General features: G+C 49.1%; 5 protein-coding genes across 5 annotated transcripts in view; 2 read left to right on the top strand and 3 right to left on the bottom strand.

Moving 5' to 3' along the window:
• Positions 1-747: 747 nt before the first annotated feature.
• Positions 748-2,249, top strand: LTR64_004647 (uncharacterized protein; the record flags this gene model as incomplete). Its single annotated transcript, XM_064898992.1, has 2 exons — positions 748-897; positions 957-2,249. 2 exons carry the CDS (start codon positions 748-750, stop codon positions 2,247-2,249), a joined length of 1,443 nt encoding a protein of 480 aa, XP_064754949.1.
• Positions 2,250-6,432: 4,183 nt separating this feature from the next.
• On the bottom strand, positions 6,433-7,584 carry LTR64_004646 (uncharacterized protein; the record flags this gene model as incomplete). The annotated part of the gene is made up of 1 exon (XM_064898991.1): positions 6,433-7,584. One exon carries the CDS (start codon positions 7,582-7,584, stop codon positions 6,433-6,435), a length of 1,152 nt encoding a protein of 383 aa, XP_064754948.1.
• Positions 7,585-10,079: 2,495 nt separating this feature from the next.
• LTR64_004645 (uncharacterized protein) lies at positions 10,080-11,369 on the bottom strand (the record flags this gene model as incomplete). The annotated part of the gene is made up of 1 exon (XM_064898990.1): positions 10,080-11,369. The coding sequence occupies one exon, from the start codon at positions 11,367-11,369 to the stop codon at positions 10,080-10,082; it is 1,290 nt and encodes a 429-aa protein (XP_064754947.1).
• Positions 11,370-12,887: 1,518 nt separating this feature from the next.
• On the top strand, positions 12,888-13,876 carry LTR64_004644 (uncharacterized protein; the record flags this gene model as incomplete). Its single annotated transcript, XM_064898989.1, has 2 exons — positions 12,888-13,163; positions 13,214-13,876. 2 exons carry the CDS (start codon positions 12,888-12,890, stop codon positions 13,874-13,876), a joined length of 939 nt encoding a protein of 312 aa, XP_064754946.1.
• Positions 13,877-15,001: 1,125 nt separating this feature from the next.
• The window catches only part of apm1 (AP-1 adaptor complex mu subunit Apm1), a gene marked incomplete at both ends in the record, with an annotated part of 1,480 nt that continues 922 nt past the window's right edge, over positions 15,002-15,559 (bottom strand). Inside the window, one exon of the mRNA XM_064898988.1 lies at positions 15,002-15,534. Within this exon, the coding sequence (XP_064754945.1) occupies positions 15,002-15,534 (533 nt within the window). The remainder of the gene's footprint in view (positions 15,535-15,559) is intronic.

The raw sequence follows: 15,559 nt of genomic DNA, 5'->3' as shown, positions 1-15,559 counted from the left end.
ACTGTTACTTGAGCAATCTCTGTTGCTGGATGGGAGGTATTATAAAAATGAGAAGTGATTGGATTGGTCGTGTTAAAGGTGGTCGACAAGTAGATTTGAGACTTGAAACAATACTGGCAGGATTGAAGATATGTACGTTGACTATGAACAAGGGTGATCGAGTCGTTTATATATTGTCCATATCACTGAAAGATAAACCGTCCGATTCGTACCGTTGGTGGAAGCCGCAATGGTGAAGCCCAAGCAACAATCACGCACCGCGAGCCCTTGCTCACACCATCATGACTCAAGTTCGCCTAGGCAAGCACGGATATAGTCGCTTGAACAGCACGCAATTCGGAACAGGGCTGAGCGCACCACTTGCTCTCAACCGGATTACGTTCTTATGGAAATACGCGGCATATGTTCCGGCTCTGCTTGTGTTAAGCCCGAGGCTCAACTTTCGCGACAGGCCACTGACCACCAAAGCCTTTTCTATCCGTCACATACATCCTGACTTTGTAGCAGAAGAACACTTTGACGCTGTACGAAAACGCAAAATCAAAGAACCTTTCCTGCATCTTAACCTACTATGGTAAACTTGTCTAATTCACGGCAAGCACGTTCGGTCCTAAAGCACTCCTCAGCGTATGCCGTATCGATGCCTCAGGCCACAACTCTCGTGGCCTCAGATATTCGAGTATTCGAGTAGCATGTAGGAACAATCACACTATTTTGCGAATTCCACACTCCCTATGTTCGTGTATCATGGCAGCCCACAGCTTGTCGATTGCCAAAGCGTCTTTTCTTGCATCCTGCCTTCGTCCAGACATAACAAAACTCAGCCGCGATGATCTTGCGAGCTTCCATACCCTCCTCGAGAGCAGCATAGCTAGATGTACTCCTAGCAACGTCCAGGTCTGCAAACATCGACGCGAAGGTTGACATTCTGTATCGAGCTTACTGAGCATAAATAGAACTCTAAATCATGGCTGCTGCAACACATCCTTCCGTCAGCCACAAGGACGACTGCGCTGAGCAAATACCTCGCCAGTCTTAGCAAGAACATTGCAGTCCTTCCAGGTGATCAAGAAGGCACTCGGACGTGCCGGCGTCAGTTACACTTGCTCTACCTCATCAACGATATCTTCCATCATATCAAGCACCATGATTACGATCCCGCAATTCGTGACAATGTGCAGCAAGGTCTACAACAGGTCCTGTCCGAGCTGTTTGCGAATGCCGCTGCTGAGAGCAAAAAGAGGACGAACAGGCGCTTGAACGGGTTGATAGATATCTGGGATGCCGAGAAATATTGTGATGCAGAAGTGCTGACTGAACTTCGGGACGCGGTAACTACTGGGGTCTCTGAAAAGGCAACAAAAGACAATAAAGACGGCCTGGTTACACAAACCAAAGAACTGCCTTGGATCATGCCAGCAGCCCATGGAGATCCCACAGCGCCATTTTTCGATCTGCCTGCCGCTAATCTTATGCCTCACATCGTACCAAACTCCTCCCGACCAATGCGACCTGATCAGATACGAGCACTACACTTTACACCTGGTACAGCCGATGGAAGTCTTGTCAATGCACTCAAGGATTTCTTGAAGGACGTCAGATCTATAGACGATCCTGATAGCACGCTCGAAGAAGAGGGTGTCGTGCCCGAAGTTGATGAGATCGGCCAATTGACTTACAAAAACGAGGCAGACGACGTTGTTGGGGATACCTATTACGGCTGGTCAAGGGCGTTCTGCGAAAGAATGAAGAAACGTGCCAAGGAGGATGACTCGCCGCAGAGAGGTCGATCCCGAAGTCCTAGCTCTAGCCGGAGTCGCAGTCGCAGTCAGAGTCCACGTAAGAGACGTCGTTACTCCGATTCTTCTTCTCGCAGCAGATCGAGGTCAGATCATCGAGGTAGATCGTCGTCACACTTTGAAGCATGGCAGGGGAAGTACAGTCCACCTCTTTTACAAGCACGCACTTTTCCGGCCGAGAATCGACCCTCGTTAGACAATGGTCAAGTCATCTACCACCAGCCTCCAGCCCCTAGACTGCCACCGCCTCTAGCGAATGTGCCATTCATACTTCCGCAAATGCATGGTAATGGTATGCCAGTACCTCCTCCCAGACCTCCCAATTGGCAAGGACCATGGCCACCGCCTCCACCTCCTCCACCAGCAAGGTTTCCTAGTCAATTTGCAGGCCTGCCTTTTCCTCAACCGCCACAGAACTACAACAATCAGCAAGCATATGGGAGAAGATGACCACTGTTGAATGCAGCAACACTGGACAGCTCTGATAATATCTCCAGTACTAAAGCAGAAACTCTGCCATTGACATTGTGCTCTAGGCTTGGTAACTTGTGAGCACAATCTAATTGGATCGGATCATACCCTAGCATCGGCTACCATCTCTGAGGCCTTCCTACCAAGCTCATTGAAGTGCTGGATCGATACGTCTAGCACCAATTTCGACAAACAACCAGGCTCCAACAGGACTTCTTCCACTTCCTTGTCCTAGAAAGCTCACGATCTAATCGCACCACGACGCCGGTCTTCCATTATCCTTCCTACGGCAACAACATTTCCAATCTTTACTCGCCATCTCGCAGATACCATAAATCAACTCATGGGCACAACCATTAGCCTTCGCACAGTCGAGACCACCAGCAGCAGTACATTTGCAGTTGTCCTGACACCATTTTCCATTGATCAGAGTCTTTGCACAAGTGTGCGTACCATGTCCAATGTCAGTGCCGTCGCATGTCAATCGCCAGTCAGCGGCGGCGCGCTTGGTCAAGTCGTCTGCCGAAGACGCGACGGAGATTGCGAAGGATGTGGCGGCTGTGTTTGCTGCGTCTACTGTCTCGGCAGCGAGGTGGTGGGACACGGGATCAGCGAAAGCGGCCACGGCACGGAGGGCTTGGATGGCGAAGAGGTTGGCGAGGTAGCGCATCTTTGGTATGTAGTATTTGCGCTCGCGTGTGGCTTATGAAACGACTTTCCTTCTATCCAGACTTCGAAATTCAGTTCTGGCGGTTCAAGAGGTAGATCGGCAGATGGATTATGAGGATCTTTGAAAAGTTTTGGATGTTCGTTGTTCTCCTATATATCTCATGGTTTTGACTCGACGACAAACGCACCCTCGATCTGCAAACAGGAATGGACAAAGAAACTCCCTGACGATGCTCTACCGATTCATCGCAAACACATGATGATGAGTGCAGCCCAACGACAATCAAGACCTGTCTATTTCATCTCATTCATGTTATGACTGTGTTATGGCCAGTCGTCGACGCTGCTCAAGGAGAAGGCAACGCAAAATGACTCTCCAGGACAGACCATACGTATCTTCCCCGCAAATGGTCGTCTCGGTCATGTCTTTGACAGCCCATCTGGGTTTTGCTCCAATTTAAAGGACGTTGAGTCGGATGGTAGCTAGTCGTATCGTAGCACTGATAAGACAACCTAGTCGCCTTCACTTCCTGCCATGCATCGTGATATGTTCCCATAGACAAACATTCACTGACCTGGATCTGCTACGATCTATAAACTGCACCATCCATCGCGACAAGGTTGAGATCTATTGTCACTTCGGTCCTGGGGATCCTGGGGTTTCCCTGGGTTGCCTTGGAACCCTAGATGTTCCTCGTCCTTCTCTTAGTGACTGCATTTTTATTACCTCGTCTCCTCTTTCAGTCCTGCAGCCTTCTTCTGTGGTTGAGGTATGGCTGGGACATCGTGTGGTCTTCCACAATGCACTTGTCTGCCTTGTTAGTGGTGAAATGTTCCTGGCATTTGGGCCTGGAGACTTCTCGGGTTTTCCTGGGTTTTCTTGAGTTTCTTGGAGACCTTGAGATTACCTCGTCAAGGTGCATTTTTGCAACTTTTTTGCGATTGAAGCATGACTAGAACATGCTGCGATCGATGAAGTGCACTTTCCATTATGTTAACAATGAGAGACATCTCGTCGCTCCATCCTTGGGTGTTGTTGGAATATTTCGGGTTTCCTGGGGGTTTTCGAAACCCTAGAAATGACCTCGTCGAACCTGCGCTTTCAGCGGCTACTACCGACCGTAGAACAGATAGGGGGATATAGAGGTACATCAATGTGCAACGTAGCTCGAATTAACTTTCAAAGATTAGGCGTCCAGAGAAAGACTGGTGGTAGTTGTTGTGGTCAAGCACTCATGTTATCATGCCACTGTCTCAGCTTCACTAGGTATTGCTCGGGTCAGATACTCTGAGAGGTGTACCACAGACATAAATGAAGAACCTGCCTACAGCAAGGACTCCCGACATTGACTCAGCCTTGAAGCACACTACGACCTTCCTACCTAACTAGCGATGACAAGCTCCACACTAGGCCTTAATATCCCTACACTACGCAACGCTCTCCCAGTCTTCTCTACAGCTCTCGGCCTCTTAGGTGTAATAGGCGGAATCATCAATTTCACCGATCCAGCCTTGGGCGCCAAGAGCTTCGGTATCGATCTACGTTCAACTACCCTAACCGCCAGAGATCTAGCTTACGTTCGCATTCATGGCATTCGCAACATCAAGGATGGTCTCCTGAACATTGTCTTGACGGGATTTTTGGTGTTCTCGAGTGTTTGTCGTGCGTCGGAGCTTGCTGCGAGTGTGGTGAGGAAGTGTATTGGGATAACGTTGGTGGTTAGGAGTCTGGTTGGGTTTGTGGATGGGTGGATTGTGAGAGAGTATGTGGGCAATCAGCATGCGAGTGAGAGAGAAGGAAAGGAAGGCGATGGGAAGGCCAGCGTAGCGACGCCAGTGAAATTTGCGGTGGGAGTCGCAGCGTTAGGAGCCGCATATCTCTTTGTATAGTCGGACTTGAGCGAATTGATCGAAATCGTGAGGACGATGGTGTGCAGGTGGGCTTGGAGGACGACGAGTGGGAATATTGCCGTCGTTTTACACGGTTGAACATCAGCGAAAGCCTTGTGTGCGTCTGCAGCGTCGAGTGCCGGACATGATCAAGCCAACGTAAGCAGTAACAGAATTCCATCTTCCAGCTCGTGAAATGTTAGAGAGCCTTACGAGTTTGGACGTCGTCACGTCTATCTCAGATCCTACACGATTGGCTTCCTCGCTGATAACGCCATTATGCTGTTTTCCGTTCAGCAGCGACAAGATGAGCATAGAATTGACCCACGTGCACACACGGGACGACTTTGTCATACCGGATTGTCTCTGCGAAGTTCGAACCTAAGAGACAAGAATACAATCTCGCTGGTGCTGGCTGAAACAGCCTTCATGCGCATTGTCTCCTGGAATCTGGTTAATAAGTTTTACACAACACGGAAATGCTGCGAAATTACTTTGCGACAGCGACAGGCCGTTACATTAGCCGTAAGACTCACACAAGGTCAATGCCTCGACAAGCATCCCTGTAGAGACATGCTCATGAAACCACGAAGACCAGTAGTACAGCAGGTTGCACAAGATGCAAAGCACGTGTGCGTAGACGGGAGGATGCGTGCTTTAAGAGTTGTGCTACTCAAAGACGGACGACCTGCGTCACCACGACATGTGTATCCTTACTAGTTGTGTTTCGAAGGTCTGAGTCTAAAATCCATCTTGCTTCGTACCTTGCATGAGGTCCATGATAGGGAGATTGAGATTGACGATCGCTTTGATTACCAGCAGCAGGGCTGTCCCTTGCTGAATTCCATCCACAACGGATGGTTTTACTTTCGCAATGTCCGATACATGTGCATAGTTGTGGCTGGCTGCTCAATCTTGATTGAGTACGGGTAAGCAGTCAGCAGAGCTCTTTCGAAGCTCATGCTCAACAAACAAAGCAAGGAAGTGGAGAGTTGGGGATGCTGACGACAATGGCTGCAGTAAGGTAGACCGGAAAGCTTGAGAGGAACTAGCATTCTTGGCAGGAAGTCCTTTTTCCGGGCTCCTGCTTGAAACAATGCCGCTTTCGAGTTATACAGGGATCGGCAAGATTGGCTGATTGCTACATAGCGCAATAGTAACTTGCGATGCGAAGGATCTTCACTACCAGATGTGATTGTATTGTTCAACAGAAGAAAGCATGTGATCATCCTAGGAACGTCAATTGAACAGATTGATCAACAGGGACAGCACTGTCGCAAAGTCAATTCAGAATCAGGAATTAGTATAGTTCGCATCTCTATCAACGCAAAACAACTCTGAAATGGTAAGAAGATTTCTCTCAGAAAAACGAGAAACGTAGAAAGTGGGCTGCGATGATTTGATTTTCATAAATCCACGTATATGATTGGATGAGTTTTGAGACTTCGATGGTCTTGTAGAGATACCGGGGTAGTTACGACCACCTCTATACACACCCATACTCCGAAGACCATCATTTGTCTATTCCATATATCAGACAAGATCATGCATTTTTCATTAGCTATTAATCATATCCATGCGCTGAGAAAACAAAACATTAGACCTAGATGGCCAGATCGTACTTGTAGCAGAAAGGACCAGCGGTTGTGCTGATCAGCTCGCCGATCGTGTATGGTGCCATGTTGAAGTAACCCTGATCTGGGATCACGGTATCCAAAGTAACATTGGCGGATGGTGGCAAGTTCTGAGCAGTCATTGTGCCATGAACGCTGTTGGCAATGTCAGGGTGTCTGATTTGCCAGCTGGCGTAAACACGGTCCAACATGGTGTGCATTGGATACCAAATTGGATCTTGAGCAGAGACGAAGATGTTGGAGGCTGGAGCGCCCATAATGAAGTGGGCACCAGAATGGATACCGAGCGAACCACCACCAATGACGCCGTTGAGGCGATCCTCCAAAACCTTGAGGTTTGGCGACTCAACAGCAACCTGAACTGCAGTGTAGTTGGTCCACGTCTGGGCGGCAAAGGTGTTCAGATCGCGAGTCAAGCATGTCTCGTTCTTGTTGTAAATGCTGTGTGGTGGTTGGGTACCATTGAGGAGGAACTGGTTGGTGACAACATTCATGGTTCTGTTCATGCCCTTAAAAGGACCAGACAAGATGCAACCACCACCGCTGCCATGTGGGATTGACAAAGTGGGAGAAAGGACAACGGAAGCGTTGTTGGTATATCTTCCGTCACCTGACATCGAGTACTCGGAACCGTCGAAGATAGGTGCACCTCGAAGGTTGTCGGCAGTCGCTGGCCAATTCCAGTATGGGAATGCGCCTGTATAACCGCAAGTATCTCTCAAGTCCTCCTCAAACACATGCAGGAACATTCTGTGCCATATCAGGAAAAATCCGTCCAAGTGCACGACTCGTGTCTTGTTGACATGGACGACAGCATAATCGAAGTATCGGTTGATGGCACTAGGGTACTCCTTAGGATCGAGTTGCGATGGCTGGGCTCTCAGACAGTTGATGGCATCTGTGTATGCTTTTCTCTCAGCTGGTGCCATTGAATCAAAGTCCTTGCGGACCTTGATGTTGCGCTCTGTGCATGGCTGATATTTGCCCGGGCACTTCTGGTTAAGCCATTTGTCAACGACAGGGAAATATGTTGTCGAGGAGCCGCCCCATTTTGATGGAACAGCAACGACAGCGCTTGAGAAGCTCAAGGCAGCAGCAGCGAGTGACAGTAGCTTCACCATAGTGGCGAAATGTAAAGAAGTGGTTGGGGCTGACTAGAGAATGTAGTACAGCGAGGGATCAAATGCAAGTTGAACGAAGGACAAGATTGAGAGTTATGTGCAACCTGCAAGGAACGCAAAGCGAAGGCTGGCTTTTTATGTATGCACGAGTACAAACGTCTGCAGTGACGAACCGGAATGTCGAAGCCGTGAACTCAAGGATGCACTTACAGGTATTTGAGCCCTTCGGTGTGGAGGGCGGAGCATAAGTCACTAGGACAAACACATTTTTGGAAGGTAAGATGTAGCATCCTAGTTCTCCACAGGCTCAAGGTATTGTGAATCCACTCATGCACAGTAGTGGTGCCATTTTCACTGAGACTAGAGCCAAAACCAAAAAGGCCGAGGGCAAAAGCATCGTGGTTGCCAAATGGGAAATCTAAGAGATTGAAGTCGTGATGCATTTGAGATGCTGACGATCTGTCTGACACCCTGGATGGTGGCTGAAAACTCGGCACAATGGTTGCGGAACCAGATCCTTCAACAATTGGATGTCGCTAAACAGGCACAACCGGCGCTAGCCGTTTCCTTGTCCACACATGCTTGACATCTTGAAGCTCTATCTACCAGCTCAACCCGAGCAAGGCCTTCCATTGCGTGCCCAGCTTCTCATCTGCATAAGATCAGTAGGAATATCAGGATCGAGATTGAGGTCAGGTCTGACAGCATGTGAAGCACCAACTTCCATTTGCGTCAATTTCAGGATCCGAAAGACGTTAAATAGTGACTAACATCTACTCTGCTATAGGTACGGAGTGGCGGTCGCAGCCATTGACAACATTCATCCAGGTCTAGAATGATTCGCAATATCTGGTTCGCAACATCATTACCTAAAGTGCGGCTGGGTTACTTGGTAGGTCCATGTATAGTGTGAGCTTTATTTGTGGTCGTCAGGTCCTTGGCCGCGTCCTCACGCTACAGGAATATTAGCCGCAAACCAGTTTCCTCCTGCTGCACCAAAAATATTGTCTTGCCTACCCAAAATAGTTGTCGTGGGCCATGCTTCTCATACTGCGCATGGCTTGGTGGCATTGCCTGAGAAGCCATGTAGCTGTCTCAAGGCAAGATCGCGCCCACCTCTTTTCTGCACAACGTAAGTGAGCAGGAACTGCCTGTATGAGAAGAGCCCGTCAGCACTGGAAGTGCCAAGACCGGGCCGGAAGCTCTCTGACATCTCATTCGTTCCTTCGAGTCGTTCCCTCCGTGGCGCTTTTCCATCTTAGCCAAAAGACCCTAAAAATAATCGGCCAAGCTTCTCTACGCCGCAGTTCGCAAGCACTTAATTCTTGGCGTCCTTCACTTCGCCACTTGTATAGTCGTTCATACAGCATTTGTTCAGAACATTCAGCGAAAGGTCGTCCTAGCTTTCAACGTGCTTGAGTCGTTTCAAGTGTGACTTCGATGCAGGAATGAATAACCGCCACGATAAGCAAGATCAGGTTAAGACCTGAGCTTCATGCCGCCTAATATCCACCAGCTTATTTTGCTCGGCCAAATCCGACAGGCACTTCATATATCTCTGTCACAGTCACGGTAAATACATGACAGGTGACTAAATCTAGATGTGTGCTTACAGACTTTTTCAAGGCATAGTACCTTTGTCTGCAAGCGACTTCCGGCACTACCATGGATTCTTACTTTCAATGACGTCGATGATTGCACCTGCGCCTAACCACCTGGATATGGTTGTGGTCCATGTGCGTGCTGTACCTGAATGCCAAACCTTGATAAGACTTCAGCAAGATTCTTGCCAAGGTGGTCTGTGTCCAACCAGATCGCACGCCACCTACTCCAGAAGAAGTCCGAGACTTGGCAACGACGAGAACAAGACAATAAACTCGCCGAAGTCCTTAGTGCCAAGATGTTAGAGCACGACAATCGGCCAGTAGTGGTGCGGAAAGAGCTTTCAATGCGCGAACCAAAACGATCGTGAAAGCATGAAAAGCCACGTGAATTGAATGCGAGTAAGTGGCGCCTCGTTCGCGATGCTTGCTCACAATGTCAGACAGCAAGCTTGGTCTCTAAAGCCCGCAAATCCCACCGCACGTAAACGATCCCTTGACGCTGCTGTTGCTGTAGCTTTGGGCTTTTTTTTTTTTTGGTATCCGCAACGGTATTCGCGGACCTTGCTGTCTCAGGATCGCTGTTTCAAATCATTCTTATGCAACATATCTCATACAGTGATACTGGTATTCCGAAGCTCACTGTAAGCACAGACAAGTAGTAGTCGGCAGTGAGCATAGGACCAACCAAATTCTACAAGACGATAATCTCGGTCTTGCTTGTCGCTGAAAAACACGCTGCCTCGCTCGCTCTCAGTAGAAGGTCTTCAACGGCCATGTAGTTGTGACATGGGTCCTTTGTGTGAAAGTGAGGTGATACAGGTAATACTAATCTGTCGAGCATAGGTAATCATCTCAGTGGCGACTAGTATCGCGCTGAGCACTTTCGTGATGCTAGCTCGGTGGCTCAGGATATGCCAGGCACCATATCACTCTACCAGCTCTAGGGTCCATCACGGCTGCATAATGCGTGGCCTCATTCGTGGTTGGATACTTCGATACCCAATTTACGACCTGCCGGCTGGTCAGAGTTGCGCCATGCGCAGAGTCCTGGGCCTGAGCAAAATGGCCATTTTCCGATACCTCTTTGCGCTGTTTTGCAAGATGCCGCTTCCATCGATCGGCGATACACTTCAAGCGATCCTCACTCTCGTCAATGAACTCCTCGAGCCCAGCGACGCGTCTCACAGCTACTGCATTGTCACCAGCCAGTATCGCATTTTCCTTCTGTTCTGTGCCGTGCTGCAGCACGTCATGGTTGGTGGTCGCTATGAAGCTCTGTGACTGTCTCGGTTTGGCAGTCTGGAAATCCTTATCGATTGAGACTGTGGTATCGCCATCGCTGAATATGAGATATGCGGCTGTGGTGTGGTGCTTGCACAAGTCATCATGAATTTCGGCGAGGCGTAATGGTCGACTGGCCTGCATATTCTGGTTCGCATTACTCATTCGTGACCATCTTGACCGTGACGACGCCTCAACAGCTTCGTGGTCTCCGGTTAAGTATTTCCTGAGGTGAGTCGCGATCGAAGGACGTCTTCCAAGGAGGACCAACAGATGATGCAAGTAGAACCGGAATTGAGCCATCTTCGTACTGTTTTCGTGTATACCTCTGAAATTCAACGACATCGACAGTCCAGGTCGGACACCTGTCAGAACTCCAGTGAAGCCAACGTAGGTGATACTGGTAGCTATGACCCTCTCTGGCGCTGTGGACTTACTCTTGACGAAATCGAGCTGAACCACAACTCGTCTCAACGGGTCCATCGACCAATCCAACGTTCTGAAGTGCAGCATTTTCGCTGCTGACAGTAGCTGACCCTTTTCCAGGCTCTTGACCCCTCCTGATGTGCATCCCATAAGCAGATCGAGAATGACATTGAATGCAATCAAGAGATACATTGGCACTCCACTTTCCTCTGAAATGCCTTGGATTTCTTCTGTTTGTGACTTCTCATACAACCTTCGCAGCAGTAGGCGCGATGCACGATTTACTGTTGGTATCCATTTCGAGGGGACTGCTATATCGTGCAGAAGTTCGTCGAACAGACCCGTAAGCTCTTGGAGTTGGTCCTTGTAGTGTTCTGCAAGCTCCCGATATCGATCTCTCGGATTGAGGGAAAGGTCTATGGTCCAACGTGGTGGGGTGTATGGCTCATCTGCCAAGCTTGGAGTGGTAGTCATCTCGCTCTATTGCTAAGAAGACACAACTGGCATGAAACTGCTTCGGAACCTCCTGTATCACTGCTCCTAGCATACCGAGCAGGTTCGAGCCGGCTGATCGATGCGATAACGGTATGGAGAGTTATGGTACTCGAGGCTGAAAGACGCTTTAGGCAGCAAAGTAAGTGGACCATCGCCTTTAGGTAACATACTCGCAGCCTAAAATCATACATGTTGCAAGATCAAGCACGATAATATCCGATCAACTTCGGTCATTGTGTCGAGTCGTTGTACTCAAACGGATGTCATGAGGATGAACAGGAGAGCAGGTTTGTCAATTCTTGAACTCCAGGTTCCGCTGGATTTTTATTCGCTGTTTGAACTCCAGGGGTACAGTCTGGCTATCGACTCATCCGTTCTCTTCATTTGTATTTCCTCTTTATTTATCCTTCTTCTCGTATGCCATCAAGATCAACGAGCACTCAATCATATCCACTGTAGCACACAAGCTGAAAGAACTGCAACGGTGACACGTATCATCGGCACATTCGTCCTCAGTCATATTCAATGACGCGACGCGTCTGATCATGAAAATTGAACACCATAGCTTCGACTCGTGGCCTTCATCCACTCAATCAACTTGGTAGGAATTGACTCGCATCGCAGCCTCGTATGGATCATCGCAGGTCAGCGAAGCCCCGACAACGAAACAAGCTCGGTCGTAGCCAGGCCGATTTCACTGACTCAAGATGCAGAGTAGACAGCTACCAGCTGTCATACCTCCACCGCAACACATCGTTTCCGTCTTTAACCATGTGAGTAAGTTAGGCTGCTTATTGTAGAGCAACGGTCTGAGTGCAGAAGGGGATTCGGAAGGAGGTTGAGAAGAAGTGTCTACATGTTTGGGCAATTCCTGGCTCTTTAACGTGGATAGTACAGCTACAGGAGGTGTTAGAGAAAGTGCAGGACACAACTAATACTGAGAGATCGGTGGGTGGAATCGATCGAGGCACATGTGACACCGCAGTGAAAGTACCAACAAGCTCGAATCTGTTAGATTTCTGGAACAGGTCAACACTTGAATCTGCCTGGTATTTAAAGCTTGCAGGATTTTGAAGAACTGCGATATCTTCTTGCGCATTTCCTTCCTTTGACTAGTTCTACACCTCCATCTCTTTGATGATACGAGACACTGTTTCTGACCTCCTCCACTCGATCAAATCAGCTGCAATGTGTTTCGCTTGTGGCAGCGCCTGGCCTTGGGCTCAGCAGCAGCCAGCACCCGTCAAACTATACGCACCACCTGTCAAAGATGAGACGATCTATCTCGACGGGAACACAGACTTCTATCCAGATTACAGAAAGGTACGTTGTGATTCATTCACCTTCGGAGTGTTCGTTGCAACCTGACTCCTTCACTTTCACCCCACTTGCCAAAAAACCAGGTCGCGACTTCTTCTCTTCCTACAACTTCCTCTTCCCTTCTATCAACCAGACCATCGATATCTTCTTCAACCCAATCAGTCAAACACATGAATCATGGCGCACGTTATGGATTATCGTCGATACTCGATTGGAATACCCACTCCACCAGCTGCTCGAGCTGCGCCAACTTACTACACTTACAAGGACCCATACCCTGCGACAGAGAACCATCCACACGCAGTCCAGATAGAGACCAAAACGGACTGGCCAAAATCGTATAGATACAATTCTAACCAGAACACAACCCAGGGCATTCATCCACCGGGTCCAGTCTACCAAGCCAACCAAGCCCCCGCTGCTTGGTACTACAATCAGTACTATGGTGCTCAGGTAAGTCTGAAAACCAACCATTTATCGATGACTCTGCTGAATCGTGGCAGCAACCACAACCGCAATATCCATACGGCTATGGCTACCCTGGCTATGCTGCCGCTTGGGCCAATGGTCAGTACTACGGCATGCCAGCCCCGACCGGTACGAGTTACAACTCTCCTTACTATTACTATCAGCCCTCTACCTCTACCTATCAGTACAACGCCTGGCCTCAACAGGCATACTCCTACCCATCCTACCCAAACTACTATCAGAAACCCAATTTCTACGCTCAATACTACAAGAATTTTCTTTCGCTCCAACCGAACCAAAACCCATACTCATACATGTCATATCTAGTTCCCGGTGGACCCTCAATTCTCCCAACGACAAGCTGCCCCGGCGCCATGACAGCTCAAGCTGCAATGGCCGCTGCCACAAACGCCAGTCTCGCAGCCATGCCTCAGGGTCCCAACTACTTCGTTGGTGGTGGCCCTGCAGACTTTGCGGCTCAACAGGCCTACCTAGTCGCTCAGATGGGCTTTCCTAAGCCACCGCCAACTCAGCTCGCGCCATACAAGCCGGCTGATGGTCAACAGTTCTGGTGCAAGGAGAAAGATGGAAGTTGGACTTTGAGAACACACTCTGATATCCTAAACGGAGATGTTAGTCCTGGTCATTGGGAAAGACATGCGACTTCGGGTTACTTTTACTGGGTTCGAGATGGTTGATCTAGGATGACTCAATCATGTTTGTTCAGCCCGAGCAGTTGGTTTTCCACGCATAACTCATGAAGCGTCCGATACACAGGGCAGTGGATTGGCGGATCGTCTGAAGCGGTGACCTGGACCAGATAAGATCCACAAGCTTCAAGCACACAATCGCAAACGTCAATAGATGAGATTGGATCGAGGCACACTACTGTGCGCAGCTCATTGCGAATGAGAACGAAGATAACACGAATACATAAACGGGCATGACTAAGAGGGCTGTTTGTTATGTTCTTTTGGCTTTGAGCGAGGGGTCCAGGCAAGGGCTCCTAAATAGTCCTATGAACGAGCGCCAGGAGAGCAAACTTGAATATCAAGAGCTGACGCTCAATTCATGCTCTGCTTCGATCCAGCAATTTGTTTTTCGAGCTGTTGTATACACGCATGCCTTGCACGTTGCGGTCAAGGCAGATTAGCAACGCGAATTCACATCAGAAAGATCGCTATTTTTCCCAATCTTAGAAAGAAGTAAGTGTCTCTATCTTTCTGCTTCATCACTTGCTTCATCGCTCACGCACGTCTCCGATCCTCCTTCCTCGTGCGTATCCCGTGCACTGATATCCGTGATCTGCAGTGTCTGATTGGCCCCGTGTCCACCTCTACCTCTACCCCTCCTGTCAAGCATAGATAGAGTCTCTGTATTAAGTGTCCTTGAGGCAGCCTGGCCACAGCGTGACGGGGATATTCTCCTTCTGCTGGCTCTCCTCTTGTTGGAGTGTACTTGTGGCCTTTCGTCATGTACCAAAGCCAGATTGACTTCGCAGCAGCTCGCCGCATTGTGAGAGAGAATCGTTGTTTTCCGGACCACTCACCCAACCGTTAAATAAGGCGTGCAGTGCAATGACTAGACCACCCGGTTCTCGACATGGGCGATCTTTGTTTCGGTCGTCTAGTAGTCTGCTTTCGATCCAGATGCATATCTGGTAATGCTGTCGCGCACTTCGTATTCGTGTAGTGCTGGGCTCTCGGACGAATACAGTAGAGTGCTCTTGCGCGCTGCGTCTTGCTCGACAGACGCCTGCTTATCGAACCGCTGTACACAGATTCGTGCTTTTACTGTCTGAATTGCTCTTGATCGCATTCCTTTTAGCTCTGCACATCCGGTAGCCTCACCGCAATATCTCCACTCTGCGTAATATATCTCACCCAGGGTAAACTGGGATACTGCAACTTGGGCTCAATGATTTTTAAATACCTCACCTGAATTCCACTGGTCGTGAAGTACGGAATCTCGAACTTGACGTTAATCGGTCTCTTAGCCTTACCTTCACCAGCTATCCCACCCATACTTCCTCCAAATCCACCTGTCATGCCGCCGCCACGTTCGTCGTCGCCTTTGACGGACGGCAGACCAAGCCCAGCACGCATGAGGAATTCCTTGCCACCACCGAATTGTTTGATTTTCCAGACAATGGCGGATTTTTCTGGAGCGTAATGTACTGAGCCGATGTTCGTGCGGAAACGAGGGGTGTCTGCGTCGTCGGGTACGGGGATGATGATCTCGACGTTGTTTGCAGTGCTGCGACGTTTAAACTGTGCCCGGGCTTTGAGCATGTATTCTATTCGTGTACCGGAATGTGATTCCACCACTGCTTCGACCCAGATGAGTGGTTTTACTGCTGTGTTGAGACGGTAGGACATGAG

The sequence above is a fragment of the Lithohypha guttulata genome (assembly GCF_036872675.1).
Source record: "Lithohypha guttulata strain CCFEE 5908 chromosome Unknown scaffold_3, whole genome shotgun sequence".
Lineage (NCBI taxonomy): Eukaryota > Fungi > Ascomycota > Eurotiomycetes > Chaetothyriales > Trichomeriaceae > Lithohypha > Lithohypha guttulata.
Note: the sequence above shows the minus strand (reverse complement) of the source record. Positions and strands in the feature narration are given on the sequence as shown.